Source organism: Oryctolagus cuniculus, chromosome 12 (assembly GCF_051225735.1).
Source record: "Oryctolagus cuniculus isolate XC-2025 breed Fujian yellow rabbit chromosome 12, ASM5122573v1, whole genome shotgun sequence".
In the NCBI taxonomy this organism is placed as follows: domain Eukaryota; kingdom Metazoa; phylum Chordata; class Mammalia; order Lagomorpha; family Leporidae; genus Oryctolagus; species Oryctolagus cuniculus.
Genome location: NC_142878.1, coordinates 30860516 through 30877651, shown reverse-complemented (window position 1 = coordinate 30877651; position 17136 = coordinate 30860516). Strand labels below are relative to the sequence as shown.

Sequence of the window (17136 nt, the reverse complement as noted above, 5' to 3'; positions counted from 1 at the left end):
TTCTTTCTTTCTTTCTTTCTTTCCTTCCTTCCTTCCTTCCTTCCTTCCTTCCTTCCTTCCTTCCTTCCTTCCTTCCTTCCTTCTTTCTCTCTTCCTTTCTCTCTCTCTCTCTCTCTCTCTTTCTTTCTCTTTCTCTCTCTCTCTCTTTCTCTCTCTCTCTCTTTCTCTTTCTCTCTCTTTTTTTTTTAATTTTATTTATTTTTTGACAGGCAGAGTGGACAGTGAGAGAGAGAGACAGAGAGAAAGGTCTTCCTTCCGTTGGTTCACTCCCCTAATGGCTGCTGTGGTTGGCACGCTGTGCCAATCCGAAGCCAGGAGCCAGGTGCCTCCTCCTGGTCTCCCATGGGGGTGCAGAGCCCAAGCACTTGGGCCATCTTCCACTGCCCTCCCGGGCCACAGCAGAGAGCTGGACTGGAAGAGGAGCAACCGGGACAGAATCCGGCCTCCCAACCAGGACTAGAACTCGGGGTACCAGTGCCACAGGCGGAGGATAAGCCAAGTGAGCCACGGCGCCAGCCTATATGTTGAATTTCTATTACTCTTCTGCTAATAGCCACAAAAACTCCGCTTTTATGGGTTTGTCTGATTAGATTAGGTCCATTCCAGATTATCTGTGTTAAGATCAACTGTGTCATGTAACATTGTAATCTTGGCAATGACATTACATCATATTCACAAATTCTAGGAATTTGAATAGGACATCTTTGGAGGTGCATTTTAAAGAAGACCTGCATACCACATTAATTTTCAAAAAATTTAAGAGAGTCAGATCTTGATATACTAGTTATGAACAACAACAGAAAGAAATTCTTTAGTTATTTAGTGTGGGGCCAGCACTGTGGCATAGCAGATATAGCTACCACCTGCAGTGCCAATATCCCATATGGGCACTGGTTCAAGTCCTGGCTGCTCCACTTCTGATCCAGCTCTTTGCTATGGCCTGGGAAAGTGGTGAAGGATGGCCCAAGTGTTTAGACCCCTGCACCTGCTTGGAAGACCCAGAAGAAACTGGGTTCTGGCTTCAGATCAGCTCAGCTCTGGCTGAAGGCAGCCATTTGGGGAGTGAATCATCAGATGGAAGACTTTTCTCTCTCTGCCTCTGCCTCTCTGTAACTCTGCCTTTCAAATAATAAATAAATCTTTTTAAAAAATAGTTATTTAGGTTATATCCTCTCTTAACTTTTCCTTAATGGCATAATGATTCTTCTAAACCATTTTTCCATTGCTTGGATTCTCATTTAAAGTTTTAAATAATTAATTATAATTAATTTTGAGTTTTAGTATTTCTTACATTTTGTCCATGTCTGCTCACTTACTTATTTCAACATTTCTCATGTCCTTGGGTGTCCTATGGTAGACCTCGGGTCCTTAACATTCTAGGGTAAAAATGAGAACTGGGGGAAGGCACTTGGTTTGGTGGTTCAAACATCCCCGTCCTATGTTGAAGTACCTGGGTTCACTACCTGGCTCTGGCTCCTGACTCCAGCTTCCAGCTAATGCAAACACTAGGAGGAAGCAGTAATGGCTCGAGAAATTGAGTTCCTACAACTCACGCAGGAGACCTGGATTGAGTTCCTGACTCCCAGCTTCTGCCCCAGCCTTGACCATTTTGAATTTTGATTGTATTTCTCTCTCTCTCTCTCTCTCTCTCTCTCTCTGTGTGTGTGTGTGTGTTCCCAAATTGTCCATGAGACGATAACTGATTATGAAACCTTTATGTGCATATTTGTAGAATCTTATTCTGGTTGTAGGAAGAGGAAGGTGATATGTATTGCCTGCTATCACCTACCTTTCTGCAATTTCATTACATTTGAAGGGGTCTGGTTGATATCTGTGATCCTAAGATTGTCCTACACCCCTGCCCCATAAAAGCCTGTCCTTTTCTGATTCTTCAAGTCCCATATATTCCAAGTTGTAAGCAAAACTGAAAATTATTTTAGGACCAGGCCTTCATGAAGAGCAAATAATATGATATTGAGAGATACTTTAAGATGCCTCTGTCCTAAAATATCTTCCATAATATCTGAATTTCCATGGTTAGAAAGATATTTTGGCTTAAGATATTATCTTATAAATGCATGTAAAACATTTAAAAAAAAGTTAAGAGACTAGTATAACATTTCTCAATTTATCAACCACAATTTATTGGTTAACCTTGGGTATATTTTAGGTAGCAGAGAATAGGTTTTTAATAATTGAAATCCAGGTAAGTTTTGACTAGGGAGGAAGAGATAGATAGACTTAGAGAAAGTTGAATCAGGCCATAACATCCGACCAACAGGTGGGCAATAGCAATAAGTCAGTGGACAAGGAGCTGAGGAAAAACAGAAAATTCTCCTAACTCACAGTTCTACCAAATGCCAGCCTTGATATGGATCTTGCATGCCTGAAAAGTACAATCAAAGCTTTTTGCATATGACTGAAATATTTGAAACTAGAATGATTTTGACAGGGTGCCTTATAGGAGCAGAATTCTGTACTCTCTAGTACAGGTAGTATACCTACATTTCAATGCTTTATTTAAAATAGGTGTGGTAATATTGATGTTGATAATTTTTTATTAAAAATATTACATTTAAGGACAGAACCAGAGCTTATTAAAGCATGTAAAATTATTTACATATTTCTCAAATATCCATAGGTATTATGGTCGAAAGATGCTTTTCCTCATGATGTGTCATCCTAACTTTGAAAAAATGCTTGAAAAGTATGTCCCATCTAAAGATTTGCCATACATTAAGGAATCTGTTAAAAACTTACGGCAAAAGGTATGTGGAAAATGTTTGTTTCATTGAAAACTTTAAAAGTAAAGTTCTTTTCCTTTGAAGGTACAGGATAGAAATAATTACTTTTTCTGTTAATCATTTGGAATATATCTACGATAGCATTTTAATAACTGCAGTACTAAGTAGACATATATAATATCAGGCCTTGAAAAAGAACTTAATGTATAGTGGGATATAGTTTGGCTTAGTGGAGTTGGATTTGAATCACAAATCTGAAAATTAGAAATGATGTAATTTTAGCATCATTTCTTTAAACAATTTTTATTTTTATAAAATGAGGATAGGTGCCAGCACTGTGGCATATTAGGCTAAGCCTCCACCTGTGGCATCTGCATCCCATATGGGCACCTATAGCTCTCAGCAATGGCCTGGGAAAGCAGTAGAAGATGGCCCAAGTGCTTGGGCCCCTGCACCCGCATGGGAGATCTGGAAGAAGTTCCTGGCTCCTGGCTTCAGATCGCCCAGCTCTGGCCATTGGGCCATTTGGGGAGTGAGCCAGTGGGTGGGAGATGTTTCCTTCTGTCTTTCCTCTCTCTCTCTGTAATTCTATCTTTCAAATAAATAGTAATTTTTTAAAAATAAGGATAATAATGTCTACCATGAATAATTTCTGCCTTATTTCAAATAAAATGTGAAAAGTAACACATTTACACATTTTTTGAAAATATATTTAATTTAATCATGTAGAAATTTTCTATTATAATTTGTGTCATTTCTCCCTAATGGTCTTAGGCTAAGAACTTAACTTACGAAAGGATGATGTCAATAAAGATGTGGGGTAATAAACTTTTTTAAAAAAAGATTTATTTATTTGAAAGGCAGAGTTACAGAGAGGCAGAGGTGGAGAGAAAGGTCCCCTGTCTGCTAGTTCACTCTCCAAATGGCCACAACGGCCTAAGCTGCACTGATCCGAAGCCAGGAGCTTCTTCCAGGTCTCCTACATGGGTGCAGGGTCCCAAGCACTTGGGCTGTCTTGTACTGCTTTCCCAGGCCATAGCAGAGAGCTGGATTGGAAGTGTTGCAGTTGGGACTTGAAACAGAGCCCATATGGGATGCTGGCACTGCGTGTGGCAGTTTTACCTGGTACGCCACAATGCCAGCCCCAGTAATAGATATTTTTTTAAAAGATTTATTTATTTATTTGAAAGTCAGAGTTACATAGAAAAAGAGAGGCAGAGAGAGGCCTTCCATCTGCTGGTTCACTCCCCAGTTGGCTGCAATGGCTGGAGCTGCACCAATCTGACCAGTAGCCATGGACCTAGAATCGGCGTCCATAATAGATATTTTAAAGCATTTTTTTCTACATGTTGATCTTGAGGATTTGAACTCAAATAGCACTTATTAAAATGACCATGTTAAAGAATGATATGAATAAAATGAGGCAAGTTGTATTTGTGAGTCATTTCCATTACAAGTATCAAATAAAAACATACTATATATAAATAGTTCTTACCAACATTTTTTTTACACTCCTAGTGTTGTATAGGGTTTCATTGTTTGTGGAATGTGTTCATATTATGTGCATAGACTTCAAGCTTTAAGAAGAATAGTTATAAAATATATCATATTACGGGGCCGGCACAGTGGCGTAGTGGGTAAAGTTACCACCTGTAGTGCTGGCACCGGTTTGAATCCCGGCTGGTCCACTTCCAATCCAGCTCTCTGCTATGGCCTGGGATAGCAATAGAAGATGGCCCAAGTCCTTGGGCCCTTGCACCCATGTGGGAGACCTTGAAGAACCTCCTGGCTCCTGGCTTCGTATCAGCGGAGCTCCAGCCGTTGTGGCCAATTGGGGAGTGAACCAGCAGACGGAAGAGCTCTCTCCCTCTCTCTCTGCCTCTCCTGCTTTCTCTGTGTAACTCTAACTTTCAAATAAATAGATAAATCTTTATTATATATATATATCATATTACTTTTTAGAAGTTTAAATAATTTGTTTCAACAATCCAGTACGTAATTCCCTATTAGTCAGTTACATATATTGTTAATTTAGTAATAAGTATAAAGTAGTCTGTTTGTCTGATACCCTGTAGTACAAAGCATGTTATTAAAATATCTGAAAGAATCAATGATGGATACTTTGAAAATTATATTTTAAAGTTATTTCACTACTAGTTTTAAGATTTATTACACTGCCTTGCTTTGCATTTGCTTATAGGGTTTAGGAGAAATACCATTAGATACTCCCTCAGCAAAAGGAAGACGATCTCATACTGGCAATGTTGGAAATACAAGATCATCATCTGTTTCTAGAGATGCTTTCAATTCAGCTGACAGGTAAGATTGTGATAGTCTACCTCCTTAGACAAATTGCTACCCAGTGATAGTAGTCTCATTTGGGTGTTTTCATGAATTACCCCAGAAGTATTTGTCAAAATTTAATGCAATTTTATAAGTTTGGTAAGAACCTAGAAAGTAATTAGATTTTATAAGGCAATTATATATCAGAAAAACTTGACTATGCATGCACATGAATGGAATTTTAGTGTTAATGAATTTGTCAATATTAGGCCTATGTTGGACAATTCTGATTATATTTTTAAAAATCTCATAGTCTTTACTTTCTGTACCTGAGTATAAAGGTAATATGTTATTATGTTTAAAGACAAAAGAATTTTAGCAAATAAGAACATTAAAAGAAGAATTTAACCAATCATTCATAATGCCAGCAACCAGGAAAACATTCCTCTTAAAATTTTTGTAAATGTAGTTGTATATGCAATTTTGTAATATATTTAAACTATTTGTAACAACATTTAATATACTGATTAGGCCAGTTTTCAAGATCTTTGAAAATGTTACAACTACCCTTCTGGTATATTTTAAAATATGTTTTAAAACATTTAAAAACTATATGAATAGGTACATTTTCTGTATTGATTTATCTTTAAAATACTTAATAAAATAAATTTTATAAAATACAAAGCTCTATGTGAAAATATGTGTGTGCTTTGGGGCCCTGTTATTGAGGATATAGTCCACAAACACCCATATTGGCATCACCTAGGAGGTTATTAGAAATGCAAAATCTTGTATTCCCTTCAGACTTACTGGGTCAGAATCTATCATTTTTTTTCTGCATTAAGACATTAGATTAAGATCCAGGTTCAGGTAATTTGGTCAAAAATCTTTTTCACACCAATTTTCAAAAGCTTTTCTTCTTCTTCTTTCTTCTTCTCCTTGCCCCTCCTCTTCTCCTTCCTCTTTCTCTTTTTTTTTTTTGTTTAACATTTATTAAGAGCACGCTATGTGCCAGGCCTTTTTTTACACATTTTACTAGTCAGTTGCTTATTTCATAGATGTTCAGCTCCCCTAAAAACCTGGACATGGAGTTTTCTAATAAACTTCCTTGGTAGATAGCATTTCATAATATGTTATGACAACTCATTGCTGAAGGAATTAAATGTCTTCTGTGTGAGTCCATTCAGAAAGGACCCTTAGAAATGTGTGTCTGGTTTCCTCCAGACTCCTACCCCTTTTCCTCTGCTGATTTTGGTGGGTATCCTGTTGCTTTAATAAATATTAGCTACAACTACAACTATATGCTGACTCTTATGAGTCCTCCTAGCAAACCACCAAACCTAGGGAAGAATTCCTAAATTATGTTTGTGCCTTTTATAAGGTAAAAATGAAATTAAATTTGTCTTTCTTTTATTTTAGAGAGGTAACTGAAGTTCGTGAAGTCACCAGAAAGTCAGTTTCTCGTAATTCCTTAGAAAGTGCTGAGTATATTAAAGTTATAACAGGTTTATTAAATGCAAAAGATTTTCGTGATCGCATTAATGGGATTAAGCAGCTTTTATCAGATACTGAAAGTAATCAAGAGCTTGTTGTTGGGAACATTGTGAAGGTAAGGACCAGTTAAAATTAATTTTTTTTGAAATCTATGACCAATCTTGAAGTTAATTAGTATTAAAAATGACCCTATTTTTAGTACTTTACTTGTGTTATTTTAGTAAGTCAAAATAAGCTTAGTAAAAATAATGGATTGTCTTGGCTTTGCTATGTATTTTAAAAGCAACTCAAAGTAATTAAAAAAAAAAAAAAAGAACATAGCCACTTATTTATCTGAATCCTCCCACAAGATGATAAACTCCTGCCAAGCTCTGTGTTCTCACAGTCCTCAGAACTTGGCGCGCAGTAAATATATGTCAAATGAATCAGTATTTTTGAAAAGAAAGTACATTTAAGAGACTTGATTTTGTTTTAGAATAGTTTTTTTTTTTAAAGATTTATTTTTATTTGAAAGACAGAGAGAGAGAGGGAGAGATCTTCTATCTGCTGATTCACTCCCCAAATGACCACAATGGCTTGGGCTGGGCTAGGCCCAAGACAGGAGCTAAAAACTTCATCTGGTTGTCACATGAGTACAGCTACCCATACTTGGGCTATCTTCTTCTGCTTTCTCAGGCACATTAACAGGGAACTGGATTAGAAATGAAGCAGCTGGGACTAGAACTGGTATACATATGAGATGCCAGCGCTGCATGCTGCAGCCTAATATACTGTGCCATAACATCAGCCCTTAGATTTTAAAGCTTTTCTTATGTGGGTCAGAAATCTCTATGAACCAATTGATATATCTATTTTTTGGAAGACAACAAGCAAAGAAAGGAAATATTACTAAATATTCATAGCACGAGAGCATAGGTTATCTGTATTTCATCAGATTTTAGCTATGTTAATTTTGTTAGTAATTTATCAATCAAATTCCATTTTAAATTTGTATGTTATGCACTAAACTTGGCAAACATACATAGCTACTCTTTAATTCCATTGATACATTGTCTCTTAGTTTTCAGAAAAGTACATTACTACGTGATGGTAACCAGAAAGTTAGATTTTCTGATATTTGTTGATTAAAAATCTCTTGGAATTACCATTCTTTACATAAAAAATTGTAATGTTAGGAATTAGTAGTTAATAGTCTCAACTTACACAGTAGCGCTTCTCTCACCTGACATGATTGAATTGTTTAGTGTTCTGAAGAACAAGGAATAATTAAAGTAGCCAAATTAAGAGTTTATAATGAGAATTTAACTTTGAAAATACATCTAAATTCTCATAACAAACCTAAACTGAAACTAGTGCAATCTCAGCAATAAATAAAATATCTCTGCTACAATTAGACCAAAACAGACACCTTTCTTAGACTTGACTAAGCTATTACACTTTCCAGAGCACAGCATATTTATCATGACAGTGAGTCAGTCATCTGATTACTTAGCCACAGTTCTCAGTCTTAATTTATTTCAATGCTTTTTGATGTGACTTTTAGAACCTTTTCTTTTTCCCATAAAAAGATTTGAGTAGCATCCAAATTGTTATAAAGCTCCTATTATCTAAGTTCAGGTTAAATGGATGTTGTTTGTGTTTAAACAGTGAAGTAGAACAAATACAAGAGAATTTACATATAATTGCTATAAATATTAGTTTACTTTAAATAATTTACCAACTTACTTTCAGATCTTTGATGCTTTCAAATCTCGACTTCATGATTCCAATAGCAAAGTAAATTTGGTGGCTCTAGAAACAATGCATAAAATGATTCCTTTACTTAGAGACCACTTATCTCCTGTGATCAACATGCTAATTCCTGCAATAGTAGATAACAATCTGAATTCCAAGAATCCAGGCATCTATAATGCTGCTACAAATGTTGTTCAGGCACTGAGTCAGCACGTAGGTAAGAAATCTTACTTGGCACTCTTATTTTTTTACTTTTATACTTTGGTTCTTATACCTGTTTTATGATGCTGAAATCTTCATCACTCGATTTTTGTCATAAAGTTTCTTCGTTCCTCAATAGTATTTTACTTTTATTGATGAAATACTACCACATTAAATTGATTTCTCTTTGTGTTTAATTCTTTTTTTCTGCCTCAGTCTCACATATGATACAAAAATGAACTTAAAATGAATCATTTATTTAAATATATGACTTTTTTAAAAAAAGATTTCTTTATTTATTTGAAAGTCAGAGTTACAGAGAGGGGGAGATAGAGAGGGAAAGATCTTGCAACCACCAGTTCACTCCCCAGATGGCCACAAGGGCCAGGGCTGAGCCACACTGAAGCCAGGAGCCAGGAGCTTTATCTGGGTCTTCCACATTGGGTGACAGGGGCCCAAGCACTTGGGCCATCTTCCAGTGCTTTCCCAGGCCATTAGCAGGAAGCTGGATCAGAAGTGGAGCAGGAGCTGGTGCTGTGGTGTAGGGGGTAAAGCTGCCACCTGCAGTGCTGGCATCCCATATGGGTGCCAGTTCGAGTCCTAGCTGCTCCACTTCCAATCAAGCTCTCTGCTTTAGCCTGAGAAAGCAGCGGAAGATGGCCCAAGTGCTTGGGCCCTTGCACCTGTGTGGGAGACCTGGAAGAAGCTCCTGGCTCCTGGCTTCAGATTGGCTTAGTTCCGGCCGTTGCGGCCAATTGGGGAGTGAACCAGCAGATGGAAGACCTCTCTCTCTCTCTGCCTCTCCTTCCCTCTCTGTGTAACTCTGACTTTCAAATAAAAAAATCAATCTTAAAAAAAAAAAAAAAGAAAAGGATACATAGGCATTTTTTTTTCTTTTTCTTACCATATAATAGCTCCTTAATATTCTGAGGTAATTTTGTTTCTCATTTGCTATTAAGACTGTTACTCCATTAAGGTTTTATAGAGAATTCTAAGTCAATATTAAATATGTAGATTTTAAAAACTTTATTTGCATTCCAGAAATAAGTAATTTTTCCACTCAGTGCTATGTAATGGAAAATATCTAAGCTCTTACTATTCTTTTAACAAGTATTTCTGTATTATTCTTTTGTTTAGATAATTACTTACTTCTACAGCCATTTTGCACAAAAGCTCAGTTTTTAAATGGAAAAGCAAAACAGGATATGACAGAAAAGCTTGCTGGTAAATACTTTTTAATTTTAATTTCTAAAGAAATATTTTAGTAACTAAGGATAAACTCATTAAATTTCAGGATAGTTACTAATTTTTTTTAAAGATTTATTTATTTGAAAGAGTTACAGAGAGAAAGATTGAGAGACAGAGATAGAGAGATCTCTTTCTCTGTTCCTTGGTTCACTCCCTAAATGGCCACAATGGCCGGGGCTAGGCCAGGGGAAGCCAGGAACTTCTTCCAAGTCTCCCAGATGGGTGCAGGGGCCCAAGTAGTTGGGCTATCTTCCACTGCTTTCCCAGGAGCATTATTAGAGAGCTGGAATGGAAGTGGAACAGTTAGGACTTGAATGGCCGCCCGTATGGGATGCTGGTGCTACCCCGTGATGCCAGCCCCAACAGTTACCAATTCAATGCCGTAACCCATGAGAAAGAAATAATGCCACATAAAGTGTTAAGAATTTTACCCAAAATATTTTCTTCAAAAGAATTTTAACCTTTCTTCCAGTATGTGTTTAATTTTTCTGTTAGTGGCCGGCGCTGCGGCTCACTAGGCTAATCCTCCGCCTTGTGGCGCCGGCACACCGGGTTCTAGTCCCGGTCGGGGCGCCGGATTCTGTCCCGGTTGCCCCTCTTCCAGGCCAGCCCTCTGCTGTGGCCAGGGAGTGCAGTGGAGGATGGCCCAGGTGCTTGGGCCCTGCACCCCATGGGAGACCAGGAAAAGCACCTGGCTCCTGGCTCCTGCCATCGGATCAGCACGGTGCGCCGGCCGCAGTGCGCCGGCCGCGGCGGCCATTGGAGGCTGAACCAACGGCAAAAGGAAGACCTTTCTCTCTGTCTCTCTCTCTCACTGTCCACTCTGCCTGTCAAAAAAAAAAATAAAAAAAAAATTTTTTTTCTGTTAGTAAAAGTAATATAGGGGAAAAAAAGATATTAAAATAAAATATCAGTGTTCATAAGAAACTGCTATCTTTAAATCATGTTTGACAAATGATCCATGGCTTAAAAATGTATTAATTTTTATTTAACTACCTTTGGAGAATACTGAAATGAATTTTGAGTATGGTTTTTTTATCTTTTGGTTAAATCATCATATTTGGAATTCTAATATTTGAAGATCCAATCTCTGGGAGGAAAGTTTGTGACTGTATATTAAGAAGCCTAACTTTTAGGACAAATGGCATAGGAAAGAAATTTAATGTGTTTTCAATGTGTATTAAATAACAGAAGTTGACTTTTTTTAAAACTCTTACTCTACCATTTTTTGTGTTTCAGATATTGTTATGGAACTTTATCAAAGGAAGCCCCATGCCACAGAACAGAAAGTGTTGGTGGTTCTGTGGCATCTCTTAGGGAACATGACAAATAGTGGCTCTCTCCCTGGAGCTGGAGGAAATATACGAACAGCCACAGCTAAATTGTCTAAAGCACTTTTTGCACAGATGGGTCAGAATCTGTTAAATCAGGCTGCATCTCAGCCACCACACATCAAAAAGAGTTTAGAGGATTTGCTTGATATGACAATTTTAAATGAATTATGAATCTTTAATGAAATATGGAATGATAAAAAAACTGTTTACATGATGACAAATGGAACTTTTTTAAAGTTACATTTTCAGTGCCTGCACTTCACATCTAGTAAGTTAAATCAGTAGCTATTTTTATTTGCAGCCTATGAGTATGTATCTGTCTTATATCAACACTACATTTGTACCCATAACACAGAAACTCAAAATAATTAATGTAACCCAATATGAAATCTGAGGCACATGGAATGAATCCAATTTTAATATTTTTGAGAAAAGTCCTGCTCATTTGCACTATTCTATAGAAACTGCAGTTTGTTACCCAATATTTACAATTAGATTTGTAATTAAAAATATACTTTTTATTATGTAATCATGTTCTGCTATGTCTCATTACTCAGCTTTATTTTATGAAGTGGAAAAAAAGTCACTGAACTATGTTATCACCAACAAAGTTTTGTGTGCTATTTGTTAAAAACATGTATTTCTTAATCAGTACGCTAATATAATTGTGCAGTATTAGCTTGCTTTTGCTGCTGTGTTTATGTCATATATTTGCTTACCTTTTGGGTTTAATCATCTACATAATTGTGAAATTTAACAAGTTACAATAAAGCATGATGACCAAAGTTTTAGAGAACATTAAACATTTTAAATGCACGTTTAAGAAAACGTGTTGAATGTAACTTCCCTATTTTTGTGTACAAACACTAAATTTTATTTCTATATGTCAACATTTATAAAGGTGTTATTTTGCTGCCCAGTTATGTAATTCTCAAAAATAGTGCCAGGTCTTCTGTAGCTTTTCTCAGAATTCATGGGCTTGTAAGTACTGTATGCATCTTTAAAAAAAGAAAAGGAATGTTATAAAATAAAAGGATTTATTTCTGTAGAAGTGTGAGAGGTGTCCTGTTTTTCCAACTTTCATATAGGTTAAAATGGAAAAAATATACTTTGTAATAAACCTATTGTTTTCACTTGATCAACTTGATATAATACTGACTTTTTAGTGACCTAACAGTAGACCTGGATTACTATTCTAACTTTATCAGAAATTAACTGCATGATCTTGGACAAGTTCCTTCCCAAGTCTGGGCCTAAGTTTTCTCATCACATAAATGTGAGGCTGGGCTAGGTGATTTTTAATGTCCCATCTTGTTCTAAAATTTTATTATTCTGTTTATACTTTTTCACTTCTTAGGTCACTAACCAGTTGTATTCATTCATAACTTCTGAGGAAGAAATGTGAGTTTCATTGTTGTTTGAAGCTAAGTTGAAAAGAGATTAAAGACTTTATTAATTTTTCTAAGTACTGTTATAATTACATGTACTCTTTAAAATACTTAAATTTTATTCCAAGTATATGTTATTGTGTAGTTTATATATGATAAACTGTAATCTCAGATTTGAAGTTGGCAAATTTTTTGTGTACTGGGAAAATTTTTTCAACTTTGTAAGCCACAGAAAGATTGTGGCATCTAATTTTTTGTTGTCACTTTATAACCTTTAAAAATATAAAAAGCTTTCTTAACTCATACCGCATAGAAACAAGCCTCTGACAACACCTAAATGACAACTCAGTTGCAACACTGAAATGGTCATTAAATTTTGCGTTAACCTCTTTTGATATACATTATTCAAATAATGGTTATAATTTCCTAGTCATCTCTATGCTGTCTTTTATTACAAAAAAATCGGCCATCAGTGTAATAGAACTCAAAGCCTAAAGATTTTCAACATTTTAGTAACTTTTTAAGATTTATTTATTTATTTGAAAGTCAAAGTTACACAGAGAGAGAGAAAGAGAGAGAGTGGTCTTCTATTGCTGGTTCATTCCCCAGTTGGCTGCAACAGCTGGAGCTGTGCCTGTCCAAAGCCAGGAGCCAGAAGCTTCTTCCAGGTCTTCCTCATGGGTGCAGTGGCCCAAAAACCTGGGCCACCTTCCACTGCTTTCCCAGGCCATAGCAGATAGCTGAATCAGAAGTGGAGCAGCCAGGACTCGAACTGGCACCCATATGGGATGCCGGCACTGCAAGCAGCTGCTTTACCCAGTACACCACAGTGCCAGCCCCCTTAGTAATTTCTTGATATAGAGCCCTCAGAAGTCTGGCATTCTGACATCAAGAACTGTTTTCCAAACCAAAAGCCAAAGAATTAGAAGCAGATCACTGATTGAAATAACTCAAGAAAACCTGAAAGCCTGATGAATTGGAATAACGGGGTTTTTTATAAGTAATGATAATTAGAAGTTTAGCCCTATCAGCACTGCAACTAAAAAAAGAGAAAAAATTAGTGTTGTATTTACACAATGGATTCCATATCATATAGTATTTAAAAAATGACATTGTTGGGGATGGCATTGTGGTAAAGCCGCTGTCTGAGTTGCCTGCATCCCATATTGGCATTGGTTCCTATCCCTGCTGCTGCACTGCCCATCTAGCTCCCTGATAATGGCCTGGAAAAGCATCAGAGGATGCACAAGTGTTTGGGCCCATGCACCCACGTGGGAGACCTGGATAAAGCTCTTGGATTCATTATGGCTAGCCCTGGCCTTTGTGGCCATCTGGGGACTGAACCCATCAAATGGAAGACCTCTCTCTCTCTCCCTTCCTCCCTCCCTCTCTCTTTTTTTCTCTCCCTCCCTTTCTCTCTGTAACCCTGATTTTCGAATACAATAAATCTTTAAAAGTTTTTTTTTAAAAGACACTGTTAAATACTAATCACAAAAATGTTCACATTGTTAAAAAGCTTGACTATAAAATAAGTACAGTATCTCTACTTACCGATATGAAGGTACTTCAAAAAGTTCATAGAAAATTGAATTAAAAACATTTTTGGGGGTGCAAAAAATGTTGAAATAAATGCATAGTTTTTTCTGTTAATAAATTACATTTATCTATTTATTTGAGGAGAGACAGAGACCTCTCATCCACTAGTTCACAATTTGCAAAGACCAGGAATGGGCCAGGCTGAATTTTGGATCCAGGAGCTCAATTCAGATCTCCATATGAATGTTAGGAAATCAATTATTTGAGCCAATACCACTGCCTCCCAGGGTCTGCATTAGAAGGAGGCTGGAGTCCAGAATCAGAAACAGGTATCAAATATAGACACTGTGCTGTGGGACACAGGCACCGCAACCAATATCTCAAATGCCAAACACTCACCCACATTATTTTTCATAATAACTATTTTTCATGAACTTTTGCAAGACCCCTTTTATGCATGGATCTCTTGTCGCTCCCCGTCTTCATGGAGGAATGACACAGGACCCTGCGCTGTTCTTTTGTCTGCTCGGCCCTCCCCGGGTTTGCTACTGGTTCTTCCCGGGTTGGCTACCGACCCTTCCACCTCCGTGGAAGGGCGGTTCCCCCTAGCCACTTTCCCCACTTCCGCGGGGGAGCAGCACACCGCCGGCCGGCTCTCTCAGGGGCTGCACAGGTGTTCCCTCAGATGTTCCCCGGTGCATGTTGTCTCTCTCCTCCTTTATAGTCCTCCTCCACCAATCCCAACTCTGCTACCCACACGCCGAGTATGCTGTTCTCCTCCAATCAGGAGCAAGATCAGCTCCTGCAGCTCAGTCAATCAAATTGGCGAGAGGCAGCTGCATAGAAGCTGCTACTCCCTTCTCAGCGCCATATTGTGGGAGAGCAGATGCATAGAATAAGTCTTAATTCCAGTAACTTAGTCTAGTCCGAGTTGCTCCCCACAGATCCCCCTTTCTTTTTATTTTTGGCGTTGAAACGCGCCTGTCTTCGGTGCCCTGCAGCGCACACTCTGCTCTGCTTGCTAGAGTTGCCAACAGGTGCTTACAAGCCCTACCAATCAGGCAAACCGAATCCGGGTCCTCTCTTCGCCATGTTGTGAGGAGGTTTTTAGGTGCTGATGCATGCCTGTGTTCGGTGCCCTGCAGCGCATGCTCTGCTCTGCTAGAACTGTCTGCAGGTGCTTACAAGCCCTACCAATCAGGCAAACCGAATCCAAGCCCTCTCATTGCCATATTGTGGGGAGACTTATTGGTGTTGATTCGTGCCTATCTTCGGTGACCTGCAGCTCATACTCTGGTCAAGCTGCCTGCTGGTGCTTATCGCCTTACTAATCAGGCAGACCGAATCCAAGCCTTCTCATTGCGGTATTGTGGGGAGACTTATTGATGTTAATTCGTGCCTGTCTTCGGTGACCTGCGGCGCATAAGCTGCTAGCCGCCCACAGGTGCTCACCACCTCCCTAATCAGGCAGACCGAATCCAAGCTCTCTCATAGCCATGTTGAGGGGAGGCCTTATTTTTCTCTATTTCTCTATCTCCGGGCATTCCTATCTCTCCTATTTTACTTCTATCTACCAGCATTCCTATTTCTCTCATTTTACTTCTAAACTTCTGTTTCTCTTATCCCTGCGGCTTCCCGGCGCCCGCCCCGAGGCTGCTTCTCGGCGGCTTCCCGGCTCTGAGCCGCTTCAGCCCGTGCTTCTCTCATCTGCGCGGCTTCCCGGCTTCGTGCGCGCACTCCGCGGTCTCCGCGCCCCTTCGCGCCCGCACCACGGCCTCGCACTAGCCCCACATTCCCTATCTATTCACGCCCCGTGTTCTCTCTGCACGCGGCGGCTTCCGCGAATCACATAGCCTAGCTCACGTTTCTGCCACTGGCATTCAATCCAAGTTCCCCGGCTAACCTGGCGAATTCAACCTAGCCCACGCTTCCGCCTCACGGTTTGGCTTCCCGTCTTTTGCTCCCCGGGCTAATCTGACGGATTCCAACCTGGCTTACGCGTCCACCTCTGGTTTTAGCTTTTCGCCTTTTGTTCCCGGGCTGACTAGAAGAATTCCAAGCTGGCTTACGTTTCCGCCTCGGCCTGCCCCCGCAGCTTCAATTTCCCTAACATTTTTCTCTACCCGGTATGTTTCCCTAAGTTTTCTTCCAACAATATTCCTCCCTCATTTCTCCTGGCTTCTCCCCACAGTCCGTATCCGAGTCTGTTTGTTCTAGCTTTCACTTTCGCTTTCGACCTTAGAGATTTCTCCCAGCTTCCCCCCGTAGTCTGTATCTGAGTCTATGCCTAGGCTTTCAATAGCTTCTTCCGGCACCTTTTCCATCCGGCTTTTCCCTAGGCTCTTTGCTAGTCTCTCTCTCCGGTATTTTCCTACTTCTTCCCGTTTCTTCCCTCCTAGGTTTCCTATCCGAGTCACGGCACCATTATGTCGCTCCCCTTCTTCATGGAGGAACGACACAGGACCCTGCGCTGTTCTTTTGTCTGCTCGGCCCTCCCCGGGTTTGCTGCTGGTTCTTCCTGGGTTGGCTACCGACCCTTCCACCTCCGTGGAAGGGCGGTTCCCCCTAGCCACTTTCCCCACTTCCGCAGGGGAGCGGCACACCGCCGGCCGGCTCTCTCAGGGGCTGCACAGGTGTTCCCTCAGATGTTCCCCGGTGCATGTTGTCTCTCTCCTCCTTTATAGTCCTCCTCCACCAATCCCAACTCTGCTACCCACACGCCGAGTATGCTGTTCTCCTCCAATCAGGAGCAAGATCAGCTCCTGCAGCTCAGTCAATCAAATTGGCGAGAGGCAGCTGCATAGAAGCTGCTACTCCCTTCTCAGCACCATATTGTGGGAGAGCAGATGCATAGAATAAGTCTTAATTCCAGTAACTTAGTCTAGTCCGAGTTGCTCCCCACATCTCTAAATTCCTTATAGTTGCCACTGGTGTTGTCACATAGCAAGTGAAACCACCACCTGAGATGCCAGCATCCCTTATGGGTGCCAGTTCCTGCCTTGGCTGCTCCACTTTCTGTTTAGCTCTCTGATAACAGCCTGGGAAAATCAGCGCAAGATGACTCAAGAGTTTGGGCCCCTGCTACCCAAGTGGTGACCCAGAAGAAGCTCCTGGCTCCTGGCTTCAGCCTGTCCAAACCCAGCCATTGCAGCCATCTGGGGAGTGAACCAGCAG

General features: G+C 39.6%; 1 protein-coding gene across 10 annotated transcripts in view; it reads left to right on the top strand.

Moving 5' to 3' along the window:
• Window positions 1-12086, top strand: part of TOGARAM1 (TOG array regulator of axonemal microtubules 1) — a 76596-nt gene extending 64510 nt beyond the window's left edge. For all 10 annotated transcript variants that reach the window (XM_002718163.6, XM_008269543.5, XM_008269544.5 and 7 more), the window contains 6 exons: window positions 2642-2768; window positions 4945-5063; window positions 6447-6636; window positions 8253-8472; window positions 9594-9680; window positions 10944-12086. In XM_002718163.6, coding sequence (XP_002718209.1) covers window positions 2642-2768; window positions 4945-5063; window positions 6447-6636; window positions 8253-8472; window positions 9594-9680; window positions 10944-11209 — 1009 coding nt within the window. In that variant the 3' untranslated portion in view covers window positions 11210-12086. The remainder of the gene's footprint in view (window positions 1-2641; window positions 2769-4944; window positions 5064-6446; window positions 6637-8252; window positions 8473-9593; window positions 9681-10943) is intronic.
• The last annotated feature ends 5050 nt before the right edge of the window (window positions 12087-17136 follow it).